General features: G+C 39.6%; 1 protein-coding gene across 7 annotated transcripts in view; it reads left to right on the top strand.

Moving 5' to 3' along the window:
* The window catches only part of LOC125454239 (RNA-binding motif, single-stranded-interacting protein 1-like), a 249,574-nt gene that overhangs the window by 149,835 nt on the left and 79,780 nt on the right, over positions 1-19,959 (top strand). For all 7 annotated transcript variants that reach the window (XM_048534810.2, XM_048534806.2, XM_048534804.2 and 4 more), the window contains one exon: positions 16,500-16,591. In XM_048534810.2, coding sequence (XP_048390767.2) covers positions 16,500-16,591 — 92 coding nt within the window. The remainder of the gene's footprint in view (positions 1-16,499; positions 16,592-19,959) is intronic.

The raw sequence follows: 19,959 nt of genomic DNA, 5'->3' as shown, positions 1-19,959 counted from the left end.
CTTTTAAGACCTACTTAGCATTCTTATGAAGAATGTTGCTGATCAGCTTTGAAATCTGCTTGTAAAACACTGAGGAACCCTTTGTTTGGCCAAGGCATCTGAACATTTGCTCTGCTTAAAAACTCAGTAAAAGTTTGCATTTCAAAAAAAACCAAACCCCTGAATTTGCTTAAAATTACTTAATTGCTGAAAGGTAGAAGAACTCACCTGGGAATGGTTTGACTGACATCAGCAAAATGAAATAATTTGAGGTCTTCCAGCTGGAAACCAACTGCTCTGGCTTCTACAGTAAAGGATGTAAAATACATTGAGTCAAATATGCTGCAAAATAAAATGTGATCACGTGGGACACAGCTGCAGCTAAATATCTAATATTCCCATAGAGACTCATGGAAATATAGAATTTTTATGAAGTTTTTATTTTGTTGTGTTGCCATTTGTCTTTTTTTTCTAAAACTTTCCATACATTTTGTTTTTCTTATCATAGGATCCCTACAGTGTGGAAACAGGCCCTTCGGCCCAACAAGTCCACACTGCCCCTCAGAGCATCCCACCCAGACCCATCCCTCTATAAGCCACCTAATCTACACATCCTGAACACTGCGGGCAATTTAACAAGGCCAGTCCACCTAGCCTGAACATCTTTGAACTGTGGGAGGAAACCGGAGCATCCGGAGGAACCCCGCACAGATGCAGCAGAATATGTAAACTCCAGACAAACAGTTGCCCAAAGATGGTATCGATCCCAGGTCCATGGCACTGAGGCAGCAGTGCTAACTACTGAGCCACCGTGCTGCTCCACATAGAGTTCTTAAACTGTTTCAAAGTTTGAAGAAAACTACCATTAACAATTCGTTGTGCACTATTTGAAACTTTTTTTAAGAATCATGCAGTTAATGTTAATAATTTATCTTTCCTGGGAAAGTGAAAGGGAATATAAACCAGTAATTTAGGTATAGAGATCAGCACATTCTACATTGTCCTCAGTTTGTTGTAGAATTAAACTTTGTGGGGTATTTAATTTCTTAGCAAGCACTTACCAACATTTGGAGCTGTATGTAAGGAACACTAATTCATGATGTATTCCTTTTTATGTTTCATTTTAACAGTGTTTTTTTCATTGTTGGCCCTCATTTTACTAAATATCCAACAACTGCATCTTTACTGTTGCTGTATTTTAATTTGAAAATTTTAGTTTTTAACCTGAGACACAGTTTAAAAATTTATGTCCTCTGTATGTGGAATGATGCATAGAGTTTTCTGTGTGATTTGCACCTGTGAATCAAAAACAGCTAGATATTGTGATGCAAATACTTGAGGAGAATGATTGCACATAGTAATTATTTCTTAGATTTATGTCTTAGAATTACAGAAAACTGCTCTGCGTTGTTCCATCTCGGGCAAGGGTGCTTGTTAATATCTACCAATCAGAACTAGAAGATGGCCCATGTTCACTGTAGCTTTAAGGCTGTTACAATAGTGCTTTGCAAGAGGACATGCCTTTCTGGCTTGCACTTAAGAACACAGTTAGAAATGGTAATGTAATTATGATAAAAACTTTAGTCCTTGCCTACGGAGATAAACATGCGATCAGAAGGATTTGGTCTGGTAATCTGATCTCAGTGATTTGCAAATATCCACAAATTAGTTCACCCAATTATAGTAAAACAGTCCATAAGTGCTAATTGATTATTTGTATTACATATTTAAAATTTCTTACTTTTCTACCTGACCTAGATCAACAATATCAAAACAAGTAACGTTGAATATGCAATAGAATGTATAACCTGAGCTCAACCGTGTTCCCTGTAATAAAAACATCACAAATGACACATAAACAAATGACGTACAGTTCACAATTATACAAGTTGATCTGAAAATGGAACAACCGTGTAAATTGATACGGAAGTGGCACAGACAGTTTTCATATACAGTTTTTTTATGTAAGTCTCAAAAGCTGGAAACATTACAGCTTGTGTCAACTTAGAAGAGCATAAAACACGAAAAGCATAGACCATTTGGCCATTCAAGCTGCCTCTACCATTCAGTATAAACATGGCTGATCATCCAACTCAGTAAGCTGTTCCTGCTTTCTCCCCTTGCCCGTTGATCCCTTTTACCCTAAAAACTATGCCTAAGTCCTTCTTAAAAACATTCAATGTTTTGACTTCTTGCTTTCTGTGGCAGAGAATTCCACTGGCTTTCCAATGTCTAGATAAAAAAATTTCTCATCTCCGTCCAAATGACCTCTGGTTTTAGACTACCTAATCATCAGAAGTAGTTTTGCTGTATTTTCCATTTCTAGTCCTGTTAAAGTTCTGTAGGTTTGAATAACATCGTGCATCTTTCTTTTAAATTCCAGAAAATATCTGGATGATCCAGTTCCTCTTCATATGCCAGACCTGCCATCTCAGAAATCAGTCTGGTAAACCTTTGTTGTGCTCCCTCCATAGCTAGAATATCCTCCTTAAGATAAGGAAATCAAAACTGCACGCAATATTCCAGGTGGCCTCCCACCAAGGCCCTGTACAATTAGAACAAGATGCCCCTATTCCTGTACTCAAATCTTCTCATTTTAATGGCTAACCTTCAATGCCTGCTGTACCTGAATGGTTACTTTCAGTGACTGACATACGAAGATACACAGATCTTATTGTATCTCCACCTTTCCAAATGTATCATCGTTCAGGTAGTAATCTTCCTTCCTGCTTTTGCTATCAAAGTGGATAACCACAATGCACTTCATATGCCATGGATTTTCTCATTCAATGAACTTGCTGTAATCACAGTGAAGCATCTCTGCGTTCTCCTTGCAGTTCACCTTCTCGGCCAGCTTTGTTTCATCTGCAGACTTGGAGATAATAAATTTACCTACCTCATCGAAACCGTTAGTACATATCCTGACTATCTGGGTCCAAACATTGATCCCTGCAGTACCCTACTAGTCACTGGCTGCCCACTTGGGAAGGAGACAGTTTTTCCCTATGCTTTGTTTCCTGTCTGCCAACCAGTTTTCTATTTATATTATTACAAAGCCCCAAATTAGACAGCTATACCAGGTAACAGAATAATTTTCAACAATTGGAAGTTACTGATAGACATTTAATCATGCCCGTTTTCATATCCGTTTTTGAGTATTGCTGGAAGAAAAAGACACATGGTTGAAGCTTTTTGTGTTGCACCCATCAGGACAAATGGCAAGAATACAAATTCAAGGGAAAATCCAAAATTTGTACTGCATGAGAGGAACATACTGTGTGGTGTTGCCATGGCGAATATACCTGTTAATGCTGACTGACAGTGAACTGCTAATCTTTGTTCAGACTTTAAACTAAGCAAGGTGACATTGATTGACAGAACATTTTAAAATATTCTGTCTGCCTGCAAAGAATAAGGCTCTGTGTATCGATATGCTATATGCTGACGCAGATGGTATTGCCGTGATACATTTATTCCAGTCAGTTCAGATAAACTTTAACATTTGCCTTGCAGTTTTTAATCATGTTCAAGTGCTTGTGTATTAATACAGTTTGTAAACTATAGTGTTTAAAACATAGATCTAATCTAATTGAGTAAAATTCTGATGGGGCTCAGTGGACTGGATGCAGGGATGATGCCAGGATGGCCAGAAAAGCAGTTGCCGTCTCAGGATACAGGGTAGGCAATTACAGAGTGAGATGAGGAGATGAATCTTTACTCAGAAGATGGTGTACCTGTGGAATTCTTTATCAGAGAAGATTGTGGAGGAACAAGTTACAAGATATTTGTAGGAAAGAAACATAGATTTCCAGCAGCTTAATGGATCAAGGACTATGGAGCGAGCACTCAAGTATGACATTGAGGTAGAGCATTGGCCATGTTTAAGTTGAATGGTGAGGCAGGTTCAATGTCCCAAATAGCCTACTCCTAATTTCTGTTTCTGTGAAATATCTATGGATTCTTTCAGGATCTTGTAAATGAAAAATTTGAAGATTTTGTATCATAGGCTCCTCAACAAAGTTTTGGTTATAAATTTCCTGATCTTACCTGGCCTGTACTATCCAAACATTGATGAAACTACCACCAGAGATCAAGGGTAGTTCATCTTCATATAATCCTCACTCTGGATTATGCTAGAAGGTATGAAATTATCTGTAGGTAGCAGTCTGCGGTATCAGTTCAGAGACAGGACTAATGATCTTACTTTATGGCACATTTTAATTCTCCCATCCTGTTGCTAACTGGCAACCCTTAGGTGACATCATACAATTAATACATTATTTGCACTGCTCCTTACTTCTGGGAGACAATCCAGTATTTCAATTTCAGCAGCTGTGGACCTGGTATATGTACAGTGGTATATTGTTTCCACCGATTTTGGTACTTCACTCGTAGCTTTTTCTGTCTGTGTGATCTTTCCCCTCTCCAACTCTCTTTGGCTGGCCTGCCTGGCCCCCAGTCTCTGTGCCTTTTTGTTCTCAATCCTATCCACTGTGTCAGGTCCCCCCCATTATTCTGTATAACAATCAAATCTCTCCTCTATCTTCTCTTTAGGAAGAATAATCCCAATCCCTCCAACCCTGGAACTATTTTGGCACGCTGTCCGTGTATTCTGTCTAATCCCTTCTTAGTTTCCCTAAAGTGGATGGTGTGCTACAGTTCAGGTCAAACTAGGGGTTGTACACAAGTTTAACATTAGCTCCTTGATTTTTGCCCGTATTAGTAAAGGTTAGGATATGACAAATACTTTATAATCAACCTGTTTGGAGATGTTATTGCACATCTCTGGACCAGCTGGCATTTGAACCTGGGCCTCCTGTTCTAGTTGTAAAAGTCCAGCTAAAAGTGCTAGGGGAACAGATCCTACTGCGCCACAAGAGCACTAGCTTTAGACATTAAATACTTTATTATTCAGGCCTCAACTTTCCCTGTGATTGTTGTTGTCATTGGCTGTATAATTATTCTTTCAATTTTATCTTGTCCATCTCTGTTCTTCCTATCAAAATTAACTACTTCATGCCACATTAAAGTTCATCTACTTGTCTGCCAATTCCACAAACCTCTGTGTCCTTTTGAAGTTCTACACTATAGTCCAAAAGTTTCATATTAAAAGCAATTTTTGAAATTTTGCTCTGTAACAATATCTAGGTCATTAATGAGGAAGAGCAAGGATCTTAACAGTAACTCCTGGGGAACTGCAGTACAAACTTTTCTCCAGTTAATTTACTGCAGTGAGGTAGAATATCTAATTATAATGAATTTGATCACAAAACAATTAGTTATGAAGAAAGGCCATTTGCTTATCTAGATTTAGAAATATCGCAAAATTTTTCAAAGACAGGTTTGTGTTTCTTGTTAATTGTCTTCACCATTCAGTCCAGATTTCTATTCCTCAGAGTGACCCTTTTTTTTAGTTTAAAGAATTTCTTGGCATTAGTAGTAACTTTATATTTACCTACATGAATATGTATCCCCTTGTTCTACTTTTGCAATTTAACTTAAAATAATATCTGGATTCCTCTCATTTTTGTTTCTTTTATCAATATTGTACACCCCAGTAATTACCTCATTGGTACCTCTCTTCTTGACTCCAAAGCCAAAGACTGATGTTTATTGTCCCTGGAAGGAGGACTGGCATTGTTTTTCAGTTTCTTGAGTTTTGAGAATGAAAAGCTTCCATTATTTCACTGTCCTCGTTACTGTAGTTGCTAGAAACACTTACCTATTGCCCCAGTTCCCTCGAAATATCTCCACACCCTCATCCTTTTAAAATGCAGCTGCAGGCTACATTGTCCTACTTATTTTCCTACCTCACAATTAATGAGCCACCAATAAAGCAGTGCAATTAACATTATAATTAGATTAGGCTCTCATTTCAAGTTCATTTGGGTTCCCTGCCAATGTTTTCAAGTGTTTAGAATGATTCTTTGGCCTACCATCTACCTGATCTGGAGAAAATAAGCCCAAAGGTTTCTTTGAAAAGGTTCTGACAGGGGGTCAGTGGGGCAGAAACATTAGCTCTATTTTTGGCTCTACAGATGCTGCCAAGACTGCTGAATTTCTCCAGCATTTCCTGTTAATGTGAAAGCAAATGCTCGTCTTTTCTGACATTGGCCAACTAGAAGTCTGTTTAATGGCCAGTATTACTAAGACTAACTTTATCTTCCAGGCTTATTTCTTAAGTTAAGATTGTACCAGCTGCCACACAGGGAATTGAACCTTGGCTGTCAGAGCATTAATCTGTGCTCCACTTGGTTAGTCCAGTAATATTAGCACTACATCACTTGTGACCCATTGAAATGGATTAAATCACTGAAGGAAGATAATCTACTTTGTTAACAGTGAATTTGTCAATAGACACAATAGAACTTTATTTAATCCCAATGTGGCTCCTGAGGTGTGTCTGTTGTGCACACTGGATGAGCTGGCATGGAGGGTGGAAGAGAAAAGGATGATAGGTGTCAGATGTGTTGGCAAGACATCTTCCATGGGCCATGGGTGTAGGAAGAGGTGCATAGATTATTTTGGGGGAGGAGGGGATGGGTAGGCAGATGTGAGTTGCCTTTGAGGGCACTAGGGGCTATGAGGTTGTGAATAGGGGCAAGAGTAGGCATGGGTTGACATTGAAGCCTTGGAAGTCTATTAGAGATGGATTATTTCATCTATAAGTAATAAAGAATTGCCTACTTAAAACTATCTACAATTGTTCGGCTTTTTACACATTTTATCTAATTCATTGTGTAATTTCTGAGCTGTTGCTCCTGGTAACACAGTTGCCTGATTTGGAATCTTCTTGGTTCCTATACCTTAAGCTGCTGAATTCAGGATGTTTATATCAGTTGGAAATAATTGTGCTCTTAATACTAAGTTTTGACTTCACCACCTCAAACATCAAGATAGGTTCTCCAAAACACATTTGTTTCCCCTTTTTACTGTCAGTCTCTTATCTTTTATAGAACATAGAACATTACAGCACAGTACAGGCTCTTCGGTCCTCGATGTTGTGCCGACCTGCCATACCAATCTGAAGCCCATCTAACCTACACTATTCCACGTATGTCCATTTGCTCGTCCAATGACGCCTTAAATGTACTTAAAGTCGGAAAATCTCCTACCGTTGCAGGCAAAGCGTTCCATACCCTTACTACTCCGAGTAAAGAAACTACCTCTGAGATCTGTCCGATATCTTTAACCCCTCAATTTAAAGCTGTACTCCCTCGTGCTTGCCATCACCATCCTAGGAAAAAGGCTTTCCCTATCCACCCTATCTAACCCTCCGATTATCTTAAATATCTCAATTAAGTCACCTCTCAACCTTCCTCTCTCTAACGAAAACAGCCTCAAGTCCCTCAGCCGTTCCTCATAGGACCTTCCCTCCATACCAGGCAACATCCTAGTAAATCTCCTCTGCACCCTTTCCAAAGCTTCCACATCCTCCTTATAATGCGGTGACCAGAACTGTACACAATACTCCAAGTGCGGCCGCACCAGAGTTTTGTACAGCTGCAGCATAACCTCTTGGTTCTGGAACTCAATCCCTCTATTAATAAAAGCTAAAACACTATATGCCTTCTCATCAGCCCTGTCAACCTGGGTGGCAACTTTCAAGGATCTGTGTACATGGACGCCGAGATCTCTTTGCTCATCTACACTACTAAGAATCAGTACTTTGCCTTCTGGTTACTCCTACCAAAGTGCATCACCTCACACTTGTCCGCATTAAAGTCCATTTGCCACCTCTCAGCCCAGCTCTGCAGCTTATCTATGTCTCTCTGAAACCTACAACATCTTTCGTCACTATCCACAACTTCACCCACCTTAGTGTCGTCTGCAAATTTACTAACCCATCCTTCTACGCCCTCATCCAGGTCGTTTATAAAAATGACAAACAGCAGTGGACCCAACACCGACCGTTGCGGTACACTACTAGTAACTGGTCTCCAGGATGAACATTTCCCATCAACCACCACCCTCTGTCTTCTTTCAGCAAGCAAATTTCTGATCCAAACTGCTATATCTCCCACAATCCCATTCCTCCGCATTTTGTACAATAGCCTACTGCGGGGAACCTTATCGAACGCCTTGCCGAAATCCATATACACCACTTCAACCGGTTTACTCTCATCTACCTGTTTGGTCACCTTCTCAAAGAACTCAATAAGGTTTGTGAGGCACTACCTACCCTTCACAAAACTGTGCTGACTATCCAATGTCAAATTATTCTTTTCGAGATGATTATAAATCCTATCTCCTATAACCTTTTCCAACACTTTACCAACAACTGAGGTAAGGCTCACTGGTCTATAATTACCAGGGTTGTCTCGACTCCCCTTCTTGAACAGGGGAACCACATTTGCTATCCTCCAGTCATCTGGCACTATTCCTGTAGACAATGACGAGTGAAAGATCAATGCCAAGATTTAGTCTGAATCTCCATAGCTTTGAATTTAACAGTGCATCATGTTTAAACTAGATTCTACATTTCACTTGAATTTTGAAGTTCGGTATCTAAATTCATGCCTTGACTGCTGTGTGTACGGCTATTGTTGTGCGGATAATCGAAGAGATTTACTGCTGTCTATTATTTCGTAAAGAATGAACATAAGATGTAGGCCTTCGGTTGTCTTTTGTCACCATTTCGAAAATAGATTCTGCATGGATTGTTCACAATATATGAACCATCATCTTAGGGAATGAAGATTGGTTTCTTCCATTCCCATGTTGTGGGTCCCGAGGTGACTGACTAGTCCCATGTTGAATTTGCAAAGCCTGTTAGAGTGGGCTAGATGGTGGGTGGATTGCTTGGCTTTAGCCTGCTCCTCCTGCTGTTTGTGCTGCCCGTCAGAAGTGGGTGATGTTTCAAGGAAGCTATGAAGTTGTCCTTGAAGCATTTTCTTTGCTGCCCTGCTGAAGCATGGAGTATGGAGCATGATTTGGAAGTCTTGTATCAAGCATGCAGATAATGTGGCCCACACAATGTAACTCGACACTTTTGACCCATAAGAGGACGCTGATATGGCTATGGCTTGTAAGCTTTTGCAGAGGCATCACTAGTGATATTTGTTAGGATTTGAGCTATAATTTTTCCATGTCTCCAATAATACAGAAGGGCTTTAATAGTGCTGCTAAGTGAGACATAAGTTTGATGTTCAATTGAGGTATTTTATTAACCAAAGGCCCTGCTGGTTAGATGGCAATTAGCTATGCTGGCAACATGGAGTTATTCAGCTGTCAGGAGGAGAAAATTGTGGAGGATATACTTGTACCTTTGTTATTTCCATTGAGCCCCCTTTAATGATTGTCAGTGCTATGCAAAGGCTTTTCTCCAATCTTTCAAGCAATTCTGGAGAAATACCGTCTATTCTTGTCTAACATTTGGTAAGACAATTTTACGTTTTATTGATTCAGAGATAGCAGGAACTGCAGATGCTGGAGAATCTGACACAACAAGGTGTAGAGCTGGATGAACACAGCAGGCCGAGCAGGAAGGCTGACGTTTCAGAGGGTCTAGGCCTGAAATGTCGGCCTTCCTACTCTTCTGATGCTGCTTGGCCTGCTGTGTTCATCCAGCTCTACACCTTGTTATCTCTTTACATTTATTGAAATAGCTGTAGCTGTGAAAGCCTTCAAACAACTTTTTGTGCATGTCTGTTTACATGTCTTTTTTTAATGTTTTGAGCCCTTTCAGGAATTAGATGTAATTTTTTTTTCTCTCAATTACCAAAGCATTACTCGGAGTATTTGTCTTCCATTAGCATATTTGCACTTTTGTGGTTTTCATGTCTTCTCAGGCTTGCCTTTTATAGGTGAAGTCCTCATAAAATTTTTTTATGTAGTATTTGTAATTTACAGAATAGATGGCTGTACTTAAAATTGACTAAGAATTATCAAATGAAATGAGAATTGGCTAGTTGGAATAAATCAAACCATTGAAAATAGCAATGTGTATATCTGTCCTGAAGATGTCCAGATACCTGAATTGTTTCATCTCCTATACTGACCCAATTATGCTAAAAGGTTGAGACATTTTATGGGTCTTTGCAAGATGCTCCTTTGTTGCAATATGAGGATGATGTTAGGAGGTCAAACATTTTAAGCTGAAACAAAAAGTGTTGGAAGTAATAAGCAGGTCAGGTGGCATTCCTGTGAGGGAACAAATCTAATGTTTCTGGGTTAGTCACCTTTGACTCAAACCAGAATATATGAAAATGTATCCATGAAGATTTCAGAGCTTGCATGAAGAAGCTCTGATCTTTCAAGAAAGCTAGAGTTTTGCACAAAACTGAAAATAGGTTGTCTGATACCAGAATAGAAAGTGACCATTTGTGTGCCACTTCCCAACCTCTGGTAAAAAGGTGGCACATCACCATGTAAAAGTTGAGCATGAAGGTCAGTGACTCTGGAGAAATGTTGCATAATAGGAGACTTTGTAATGTTTCTTCAAAACAAACCCTCTTTGTCCCTTCTGATTTCTCCTTCAACCCATTAACTCTCCATGACTAGAGATTTTGATCCAGCGACTGTGAGGAAACAGTAGTCTGTTTCCAAATCGGGATGATGTGTAGCTTGGAATGGAACTTGCAGATCATGGTGTTTTCCAGTATCTGCCCTTCAGTTCAATTTCCAGTTTATGGTAGCCCCTCAGGATGCTGCTGTTAGGAGGATTCAACAACAATAGTATCATTGAACATGAAAGGATGATGTGTAGATTCTCTTGTTTGAGATGGTCTTTGTCTAGCAGTTATGTGTAGGAAATGTTTTGCCATTTGGACAGCTCACATCTGAATGTTGCCCAGGCCTTAGTTAATTTTGACATTTGACTGTTTCAATAAATGAAGATAGATGAGTGATGCTGAATGTGGTGCATTTTCAGCAAACAGCCTGACTTCTGACCTTCTGATGAAAGTGAGGTCATTGAAGTAGCTGTAGATGTTTGGACTGAGGGCACCACTTAGACAAATGCCTGTAGTGATGTCCTGTGGCAGAGTTGATTGAGCTTCAACAGCCACACCATCTTTCTTTCAGAGGTATGACTTCTGCCAATGGAGAGATTTCTGGTTTTGTTGGACTGTTTTAATATTGTCCTCTGTCAAGTATTGTCTTGATGGCAAAGGCAGCTGCCTTCACTTCCCTTCTTGATTTCAACACTTTTTCCATGTTTGGGCCAAGCCTATATCAAGGCCAAATGCAGTTTGAAGCTGCAGAATTCAAACTTGCCCATCGGTGAATAAGTTATTTTTGAGTGGGTGTCAATTGCCATTGACATCTTTCATCAAATTTTACATGATTCCAAATTTACAAAAGGATGCTAATTAGCTAGGTTGGATTTGCACTCGATTTTGTGGAATGGACATGCCTGCGTAATTTTCCACATTGCCTGGTAGGTATGAGTTTTGCAACAATACTAGAGTAGCTAGATTAGGGCTGTAGCTTATGATGAGGACGAGTCTTTAGTATTAATGACAGTACCTTTTAGCCTTTGTAGTATCCACTGCCTTCACCTGTTTCTTGTTATGATGTGAAACGAATTGATTGGCTGAAGTCTGGCATCTGTAATATTTCGGACTTCAGGGAGAGGCCGAGACAGGTCTTCCACCCGTCACTTCTGGCTTCAGCATTGTTGTTTGCACTGATATTTTGGGCTGCCCTAATATTGAGGATGGGATATTTGTGGATCCCAGGAAAATTATTTAATTTGCCCACCCTTGGCCATGACTGTGGCAGATCGGCAGAGTTTGTTCTGATTGTTTGGTCACGGGATCACTTAACTCAGTCTGTTGCATGTTGCTTATGTTGTTCAGCATGCATTTAATCCTGTGGTTTCGTTTCAATAGATTGACCCCTCATGTTTAGGTATGCCTACTGCTGCTACTGGCATTCCTTCCTGCACTCTACATTGCGTCTGAGTTGATTCCCTAGCTTCATGGTAATACGTGGGGTCCAGTATATGCTGGGCCATGAGGTTACAGATTGTGATTGAATATAATACTGCTGCTGAAATTGTCCCATAGTGTTTCATGGATGCCAGGTCCTGAGATCCTGTTTCTCCTCAAAATGTATCCCGTTTGACATGATGGTATTGCTACACAACATGGAAGGTATCCTCATAGCAAAGGTGGCACCTTATCTCCACGAGGGCTTTGTGTTGCTCACTCCTAATAATAATTTTGTGGATAGCTGTATCTGCCAAAGGTAGTTTGATGAGGATGAGGTAAGGTGCATTTTCCCTTTTGCTGGTTCCCTCACCACTTGCTGCAGTCTAGCAGCTATATCTTGTAACACTCAACTAGCTTAGTCAGTAGTGTGCTACCAATCAAACCTTGTTGGTGGATGTTAAAGACACTCTTCCAGAGTACATTCTGCACCCTTGCCACCCTCCGTGCACCTTCCAAATTGTGTTCAATGTGGAGAAGAGCTAGTTCAGCTGAGATGGGGTAGCAGGTAGATGTTGGTGTGTTTGCTGAGCTGGGAGGTTTGATAGTAGATGTTTTGTCCCCTTACTAGGTGACAACCTTAGTGCAGTAGATGCCTCCTGTGTTAGCAAGGGGACAAAACGTCTACTATCAAACCTGTCAGCAATATTTACAACCAGCACCTGAGCTACAAATCTTCACTGAAACCTTGAACCCGGCCGTATCTGCTGAGCAGCATGCTTCTGCCCATGTTTGACCTGATGCCATGAGATTTGATGGGATTCAGTCCAGAGGACTCCTAAGGCGACTCACTCCATACTGTATAGATGAGAAGGTAAGGATGGCAGCACTTGCAAGTGCTTAGAGCCCTTGAGTTGTGAGAATGACTTGTGTCCTGATTGTTTAGCTATTGCCTTATTTCTTCAGCCATAGTGAAGTTTAGGGAATTTGAGTTCTCAGTGAATGGTGATTATCAGAATTGTTTTCTAACAGGCACTAACTTTTGTGGTTGAGCGAGACAGACAGAAAGAGAGTCAGCTCCCAGTTCTTGTTTACAGATCCATTTTTCCTGTTGTCTTGCCCCAAATGGCTGTTGGTAATGCTTCATTTGTATATTCCTGCATCTGTTCCTTTTATTTCCAAGCTGTCTAACTGGCAGGTAACTCATGTGTTTCCCAATATGTGAAATTGTCGTGTATGCTGTAAAGTTTAGTGTGAAGAAGAAGACTGCTGACTCACCAGGTGGGAATTCCAATTTCAACAGAACAGTAGATTTAGAAGTCTGAATGGTGTGGAACGTTCCCACTGTTCATCCATTTTGACACACATTTATTGAGGCGTGATCAGAGCTATGCTTATCATTTCTAGTAAGTTCTTAGCTTACTTGGCTCTGATTCATTTTGTCCCATTGGTACACTTTTGCTACTGCTGTTGTTGATGTGCCTTCTAATCAGAGGGAGTACCCTCTGTCAAAAATGAGTTTGTTTGAAATGAACTGCTTTCTGTGTTTATCACTTCCCTCGTCCTTTGATTGAGATATTTCACGACCATCGCGCACACTGATTAACATCTAAACCCACTGAACATTTAGAGAAACTGCAAGTTGGAACATGTTGTCCAGCTTATTTACAAAAGTGTGACTTCAAAAGTATCTTATGCAATCGCCTGTTTCATTTTTTATGCTATGTTGCATTTCCATGCAAGTTCTTCAAGGCAGAAATCGTAAGTGTTGCTTTATTTAAGATGGTACATTGACTAAGTTTCTCAGAATTTTTTGGCAAAGTATAATACCTTAGATCCGGTAATCTGAAACCTGGACTTTTTTTAAAAGTGGGTTTTGCAAGTATACCCCAAAAGTAATTAAAAGCTTAAGGATTTGAGTATTCAGCCTCCAAGAAGATTAGTATCATCCTCCCAATTATATTTAAATTGCCACGAATCCACAGTAGAAGAAAAAATTGCAAATGTGCCCTCTGGCCAGCAGTAGATTAAAGAACATATTGATCGCTTCCATGCGTGTCCTTGTCCTGTTGTTTTCCATGTTCCAAGTATTCAGAGACCTGTGAACCAACTTAACCTAGCATGGTGCAATGTGCCGTGAACTTCCATCACATTGTTTGTTTGTGCCCAACTGCAGTTATTGCTGGTAAATACAAATACCGGATAGCAGTTTATTCTGTTACTTGACCTTCTGGAATGAAAAGAAGAAGGTAAGATGACAAGAAATAGGAACAAAAATAGGCCAGCTGTCCCTTCGAGCCTGCTGTGCCATTCAGTAAGATCATGGTTTACCTTTTCATGGACTCAGCTCCACTTACCCACCTGCTCAGCATAACCCTTAATTCCTTTACTACTCAAAAATCTATCTATCTATGCCATAAACACATTCAATGAGTAGCCTCAACTGCTTCACTGTAGGGAATTCCACAGATTCACAACCCTTTTGGCTGAAGAAGTTCCTCCTCAACTCAGTCCTAAATCTGCTTCCCCTCATTGGAGACTGTCCTCCCTAGTTCTAGTTTCACCCGCCAGTGGAATCAACCTCCCTGCTTCTATCTTAAAAATTTACGAAAGGAAGAGGTACATTTCTATAAGATCCTCCCTCATTCTTCTGAATTCTAATGAGTATGGTCCCAGCCTACTCAATCTTTCCTCATAAGCCAACCCTCAACTTTGGGATCAACCTAGTGATCCTCCTCTGCACCACCTCCAGTGCCACTGCACCCTTTTCTGAAGTAAGGAGACCAAAACTGTGTACATTACTCCAGGTGTGGACTCACCAGCATTCTGTACAGCTGCAGCAAAATGTGTCCGTGTTGTTAAGTTCCATTTGTACAGCAATGAAGAACAATATGCTATTTGCCTTCTTAATTACCTGCTGCATTTGCAAAGCCACCTTTTGTGATTCATGCACAAGGACATCCAGGTCCCTCTTGCACAGCATAATGCTGCAATTTTTCAACATTTACTTAATAGTCCATTGTGCTATTATTCCCAAAAAAATGATTGACCTCACACTTACCAACATTGTACTCCATTGGCCACACCCTTGCCAGCAGACTTAACCTATCTATATGCCTCTGTAGACTTTGCGTCCTCTGCATATTTTGCTGCACCACATTTTAGTGTCAGTTGTGAACTTTGACACACTGCACTTGGTCCCCAACTCCAAATTATCCATGTAAATTGTAAACAATTGTGGCCCCAACAATGATCCCTGAAGGACACCACTATCCATTGATCTCCAACCAGAGAAATGCCCATTCATCCCCAGTCTTGATTCCTGTTAATTAACAATCTTCTATCCATACTAAAACACTACCGATAATACTGTGCACTTATGTCTTATGCAGTAGCCTTTTGTGCGGCATCTTGCCAAATACGTTCTTGAAATCCAAATTCTCCGTTGTCCTCAAATGCTCATAATGTCCTCAAAGGATTTCAGTAAATTAGTTAAATGTGAGCCCTTGCTGCATCTGCCCAAAGGACAGTTTCTATCCCGATGTCTCACTATTTATTCCTTAATTATAGATTCAAGTGTTTTCCCTAATACAGAAGTTGTTAACTGGCCTGCAGCTACCCGCCATTTGTCTACCTCCCTTTTTCAAACATTGGTGTCACATTTTCTTTTTTCCAATCTGCCAGAACTGCACCAGAGTCCAATGAATTTTGGTAAATTACTGTGAACGCGTTTGCTATTTTCTAGCAACACAACAAAGATTGCCAGACTGTAGGTCCAAAGCAGACTGACCTAATGGGTGGATAAGCACATCAAAAGATAAGGTGGAGGCAGAGAGGTTGTTTCTGCTAGCAGGTGAAACTAAGACTAGGGCGCACAGCCTCAAAATAAAGGGAAGCAGATGTGGGACTGAGGTCAGGAGGAACTTCTTCACCCAAAGGGTTGCGAATCTGTGGAATTCCCTGCCCAGTGAAGCGGTTGAAGCTACCTTACTGAATGTTTTTAAGGCAAGGCAAGATAAATTTTTGAACAGTAAAGGAATTAAAGGTTATGGTGTGCGGGCAGTAAGTGGAGCTGAGTTGCAAAAAGATTCAGCCATGATATTATTAAATGGCGGGGCAGGCTCAAGGGGCCAGATGGCCTACTCTTGCTCCCATTTCTTGTGTTGTTATGTAGAACAAGCATGTTTTACAGTGCAAGGGACTGAAGCCAACTACAAGAAGGCAACATTTGGTCTGAAGATCCTGTTTTTGAGGCTATCTATGTCTGATTTAACAACCTGCACCTAACAAGAATTTTAAACTGCATAATCTTCATGTTGAAAAAAATTCTTAAGGTAGAGATGTAGACATGCCCTGTGCATAACAATAGTTTGCACTATTGGTTGTCATTCATATTGTAGTAGTAAATGACCAATATAGCTGTTTGGTACTGAAAATATCCAGAATCTATTTAACAAGCTTCTGGTATGATTTCCTTTCCTGTTAAATGTTAATTTCTTTTTGATTTTGGCTGAGCATTGGCCATAACATTATATGTACATTTAAATCAATGTTGAAGGGACAATAATGCAGGTACCTCATCTATTTTTAATGAATGTATGAGGCCTTGGTTAAGTAGTAATTGTGTTGTATGCTATTGTATTTCAGGTTATGGCTTTGTGGATTTTGACAGCCCAGCTGCTGCTCAAAAGGCTGTGGCTGCCTTAAAGGGGAATGGTGTCCAAGCACAGATGGCAAAGGTAAAGACTTGGGAGTTAAAATAAGTGCGCCATTATGATTATTTGAACAAATTTATTTTCAGGGTGCATTTCACTTCAATTATTGGAAGTGCTAGTCCATTTTTTTTACTGTCAGCTCTTTTGCCTTGCTTATTTTGTTTGGGTCTGTTTTTGAACCTTTCAAGTTAGATTTTTCAGTTTTATGAAGTAATTCTGAATTCGAACAAAATAATGGCATCTTATGATTAAAGAATATGTCTTTTCACCCATTTGAACTTTATATCACTCGCTCACTTTTTCTTGGACTACTTCAAATAACAAGAAGAAAAATCTGTATAATCTGCTTAAATTGTAACAACTTTTGCTTTTCCAAGACTGAGTTTTGAGAGTGGCATAACTAATAGAGATTTCTGATCATAGTTCTTGGTAAATATAATTAAAGTTGGGAACAATGCGAAATACCTCATCTTATTAAACGTAAGTTTGAACAATATTATTATCTTAACACCTTGCACTGCTTAATAATATTCACAGAAGTGTATGGAAACTGAGTTTATTACTCATCCACCGCATAGTTTTGTGCAGGTAGTAACTTATGTTGCCAAAAGTCTGCTCTAGATTATTGAGACTTGAGGAGTCTACGTAAATTTGGCAAACTTAACAATAATTCTATGTTTTGTAAATGGCAGTGATAATTACGTGGCAAAATAGAACAATATTCGACTTGGCTCGATTCCACATTATTCTGCTGCTCGAGTATTCTCTCTGAAAATCTGGTCCAAGTGGAAAGATCCACATAATGGTATCTCCTCATATATTCCTTATGAGATAATTATAAGAAAATTAAAGTTGCTTGTAAATTACTGAATTCTGGTTTAAAAAAAAGAATTTTAAACATGACACATTTATTTGGAAATTATTTAAATCGGTAAGGAAGTCTGAAAATATTGAAGTTTGATGTCTAGATTGTCATAGATTTAGGCTCGCTTCAAGAATTTATCAGCATAAATGTGTCAAACAATTTTTTAAAGTGAGAGTATTGAGCCAAAACAAGAATCGGTCAGACAAAAATCCTGTCCTTTAATACATGTACAGTATACAAAGGCCATTTAATCTTCAATCCTGTTCCATTATTCAATTATTGCAGTCTATTGTTGAAATCTGTTTTTCAAATTCATTTTTCTGCTTTCAGTTCCATGCTTCCTAATAACCTTTTGCTAACTAAAATCTACAAAGCTCGGTTGTGACCTCTTTTTTAAATTTTCAATTCTCAATTTTCCACCAATGTTTGGATTAAATGTGCTTTCTAATGTTCCTGAATGACTAAGATTAATTTTAGTTACCCTTGTCCTGGACTCCCTCACCAGATTGTTTCAATCTATCCTTTTCCTATCTAATTCTCATCAGGACATTGGTGGCATAATGGTAATGTCACGAGCTAAATAATCTCAATCTGTAGCCTGATATTTTGGAGATGTGGGTTTGAATCCCACTTTGGCAGATGGTGAATTGAATTCAATAAAAATCTGGAATTTAAAACCTAGCCTAAAGGTAACCATGTAACTGCTGTTGGTTATTGTAAATGCCCATCTGGTTCACTTATGCCCTTTAGGGAAGGGAATCTGCCATCCTCACCTGGCTGGCCCGCCTCCTAACTCAAGACCTGCAGCAATGTGATTGCTGTTTGACTGTCCTCTGTGTGATGGGAAATAAATGCTGGCCCACACCCCACAAACAAGTTAATAAAATATGAAACTTTCAATTTCTTGCCTCTAGCCTTATAACTGTCAGAATTGAATAATGTACTCCAGATGTGATCCGACTAGAGGGTTATTAAATAGTAAATTCTGTCCGTTTTTATGCCAGCTTCCTATGATCCTAAGAAATCTCCTTTTTAGTTAAATTTTCTACTTGTTTACTATCTAGGAACATACTGAGAAAACTCCACTTTTAACTGGGCGTACTCTATAGGTCATCAACGGGTGGGGAAGGTGTACAGGAACACATTTTGCAAGGACACAAGAGAGGTGCCAATATATGTAGTGATACTATTTGTGTAAATGGAAAGATTGGGACAAGAATTTTTCAGCATGCGTTCAGGAAATTTGGTTATACCATTATTTCATTGTAATGAAGAAATAGGCATAGCTGGATGTGGTCTTGCAGAATGAGGGGAATTGGATGTTGGTAAGAGGATCATATAGTGGAAAGAGCAAAATGTTCAGTATGGCTAAGGAAAAGGTTGAGAAGCAATCCAGATAAGATAAGCAAAGAGAGTAGATGAGAAGAAACTAGCAGCTATCATAAAAGAGTTCAGAAGTCTTCTATAGATACATGAAAGGTAAAAGGATCATGAAAGGAGAGGAGGGAAATGCTTGGACCTAGACAAGGAGTTAATCAGATGCAGTGATTAGTCAAGGAAACTAAGAATGACAAGAGGATAAATCTTTATGTACTGAAGATCTACAATATACTGTTTGAGATTGCAGCCGGAACAGACTGAATTGTGGCCTTTGAAAGAAAATTAGATAATTATCTTGGGGAAGAGCATTTGTGGCACTCCAGGGAAAAGGTGGGTGAGCAGGTCGAGAAGAAAGGCTTTGTGTGCTCTAATTATTTATTGTTCCGTGAATTCCATCTGCCTCTTACTGACAGAATTGCTGCCTAAGTTTGGACGGTTAGGAAACGTTGATGTGATCCTAAAGTAGAATTTGCCAGATAAACTCAGCAGGTTTGGCAGCATCTCTGAAGAGAAATTAAAATAACATTTCATGCCCAGTGACACATCCTTAGAATGTTGTGGAGATTCCCTTCCACTTCCTTCAGAGCATTCTGTGGAAGGGTGACTGGACCGAAAAAGTTAACTTTGATTTCCCTTCACAGATGCTGTCAGACCTGGTCAGCTTTTCCAGCAACTAATGTTGTTGTTTCTGATTTAGAGCATCCCCAGTTCTTTCAGATTTTAGTTGATGTGATGCTCTCTGTTCCCTTAATTGAAATCATTGCAAAACGTACTAGACGTCTGCACAGATCCCTGCTGCATACTCAAAGATGCATCCTGCTGATTTGGAATACTGTCCATTATGTTTGTCTCTCTGTCTCCAATCTCTTGACAATGTCCTACCCTGTTGGTTATTTGCTTCTAAATCTTTGAACTCTCACTATTGCTCATAGTCTCTTATCTGGAATCTTAATAAACGAGCTGAGAAATCCATTGACACTTCCCTATTTAACACCTTAACTACTTTACAAATATTCAGCTAGGTTATTGGACAAGATTTGACAATGACAAATCTATTTTAACAAGGCATAAAGTTGGATGAACATAGCAGGCCTAGCAGCACCAGAGGAGCAGGAAAGCTGACGTTTCAGGTCTGGACTCTTCTTCA

This window comes from Stegostoma tigrinum, chromosome 7, assembly GCF_030684315.1.
Source record: "Stegostoma tigrinum isolate sSteTig4 chromosome 7, sSteTig4.hap1, whole genome shotgun sequence".
Taxonomy (NCBI): Eukaryota; Metazoa; Chordata; class Chondrichthyes; order Orectolobiformes; family Stegostomatidae; genus Stegostoma; species Stegostoma tigrinum.
The sequence above is the reverse complement of the archived record's forward strand: the minus strand, read 5'-3'. Positions and strand labels throughout refer to the sequence as shown.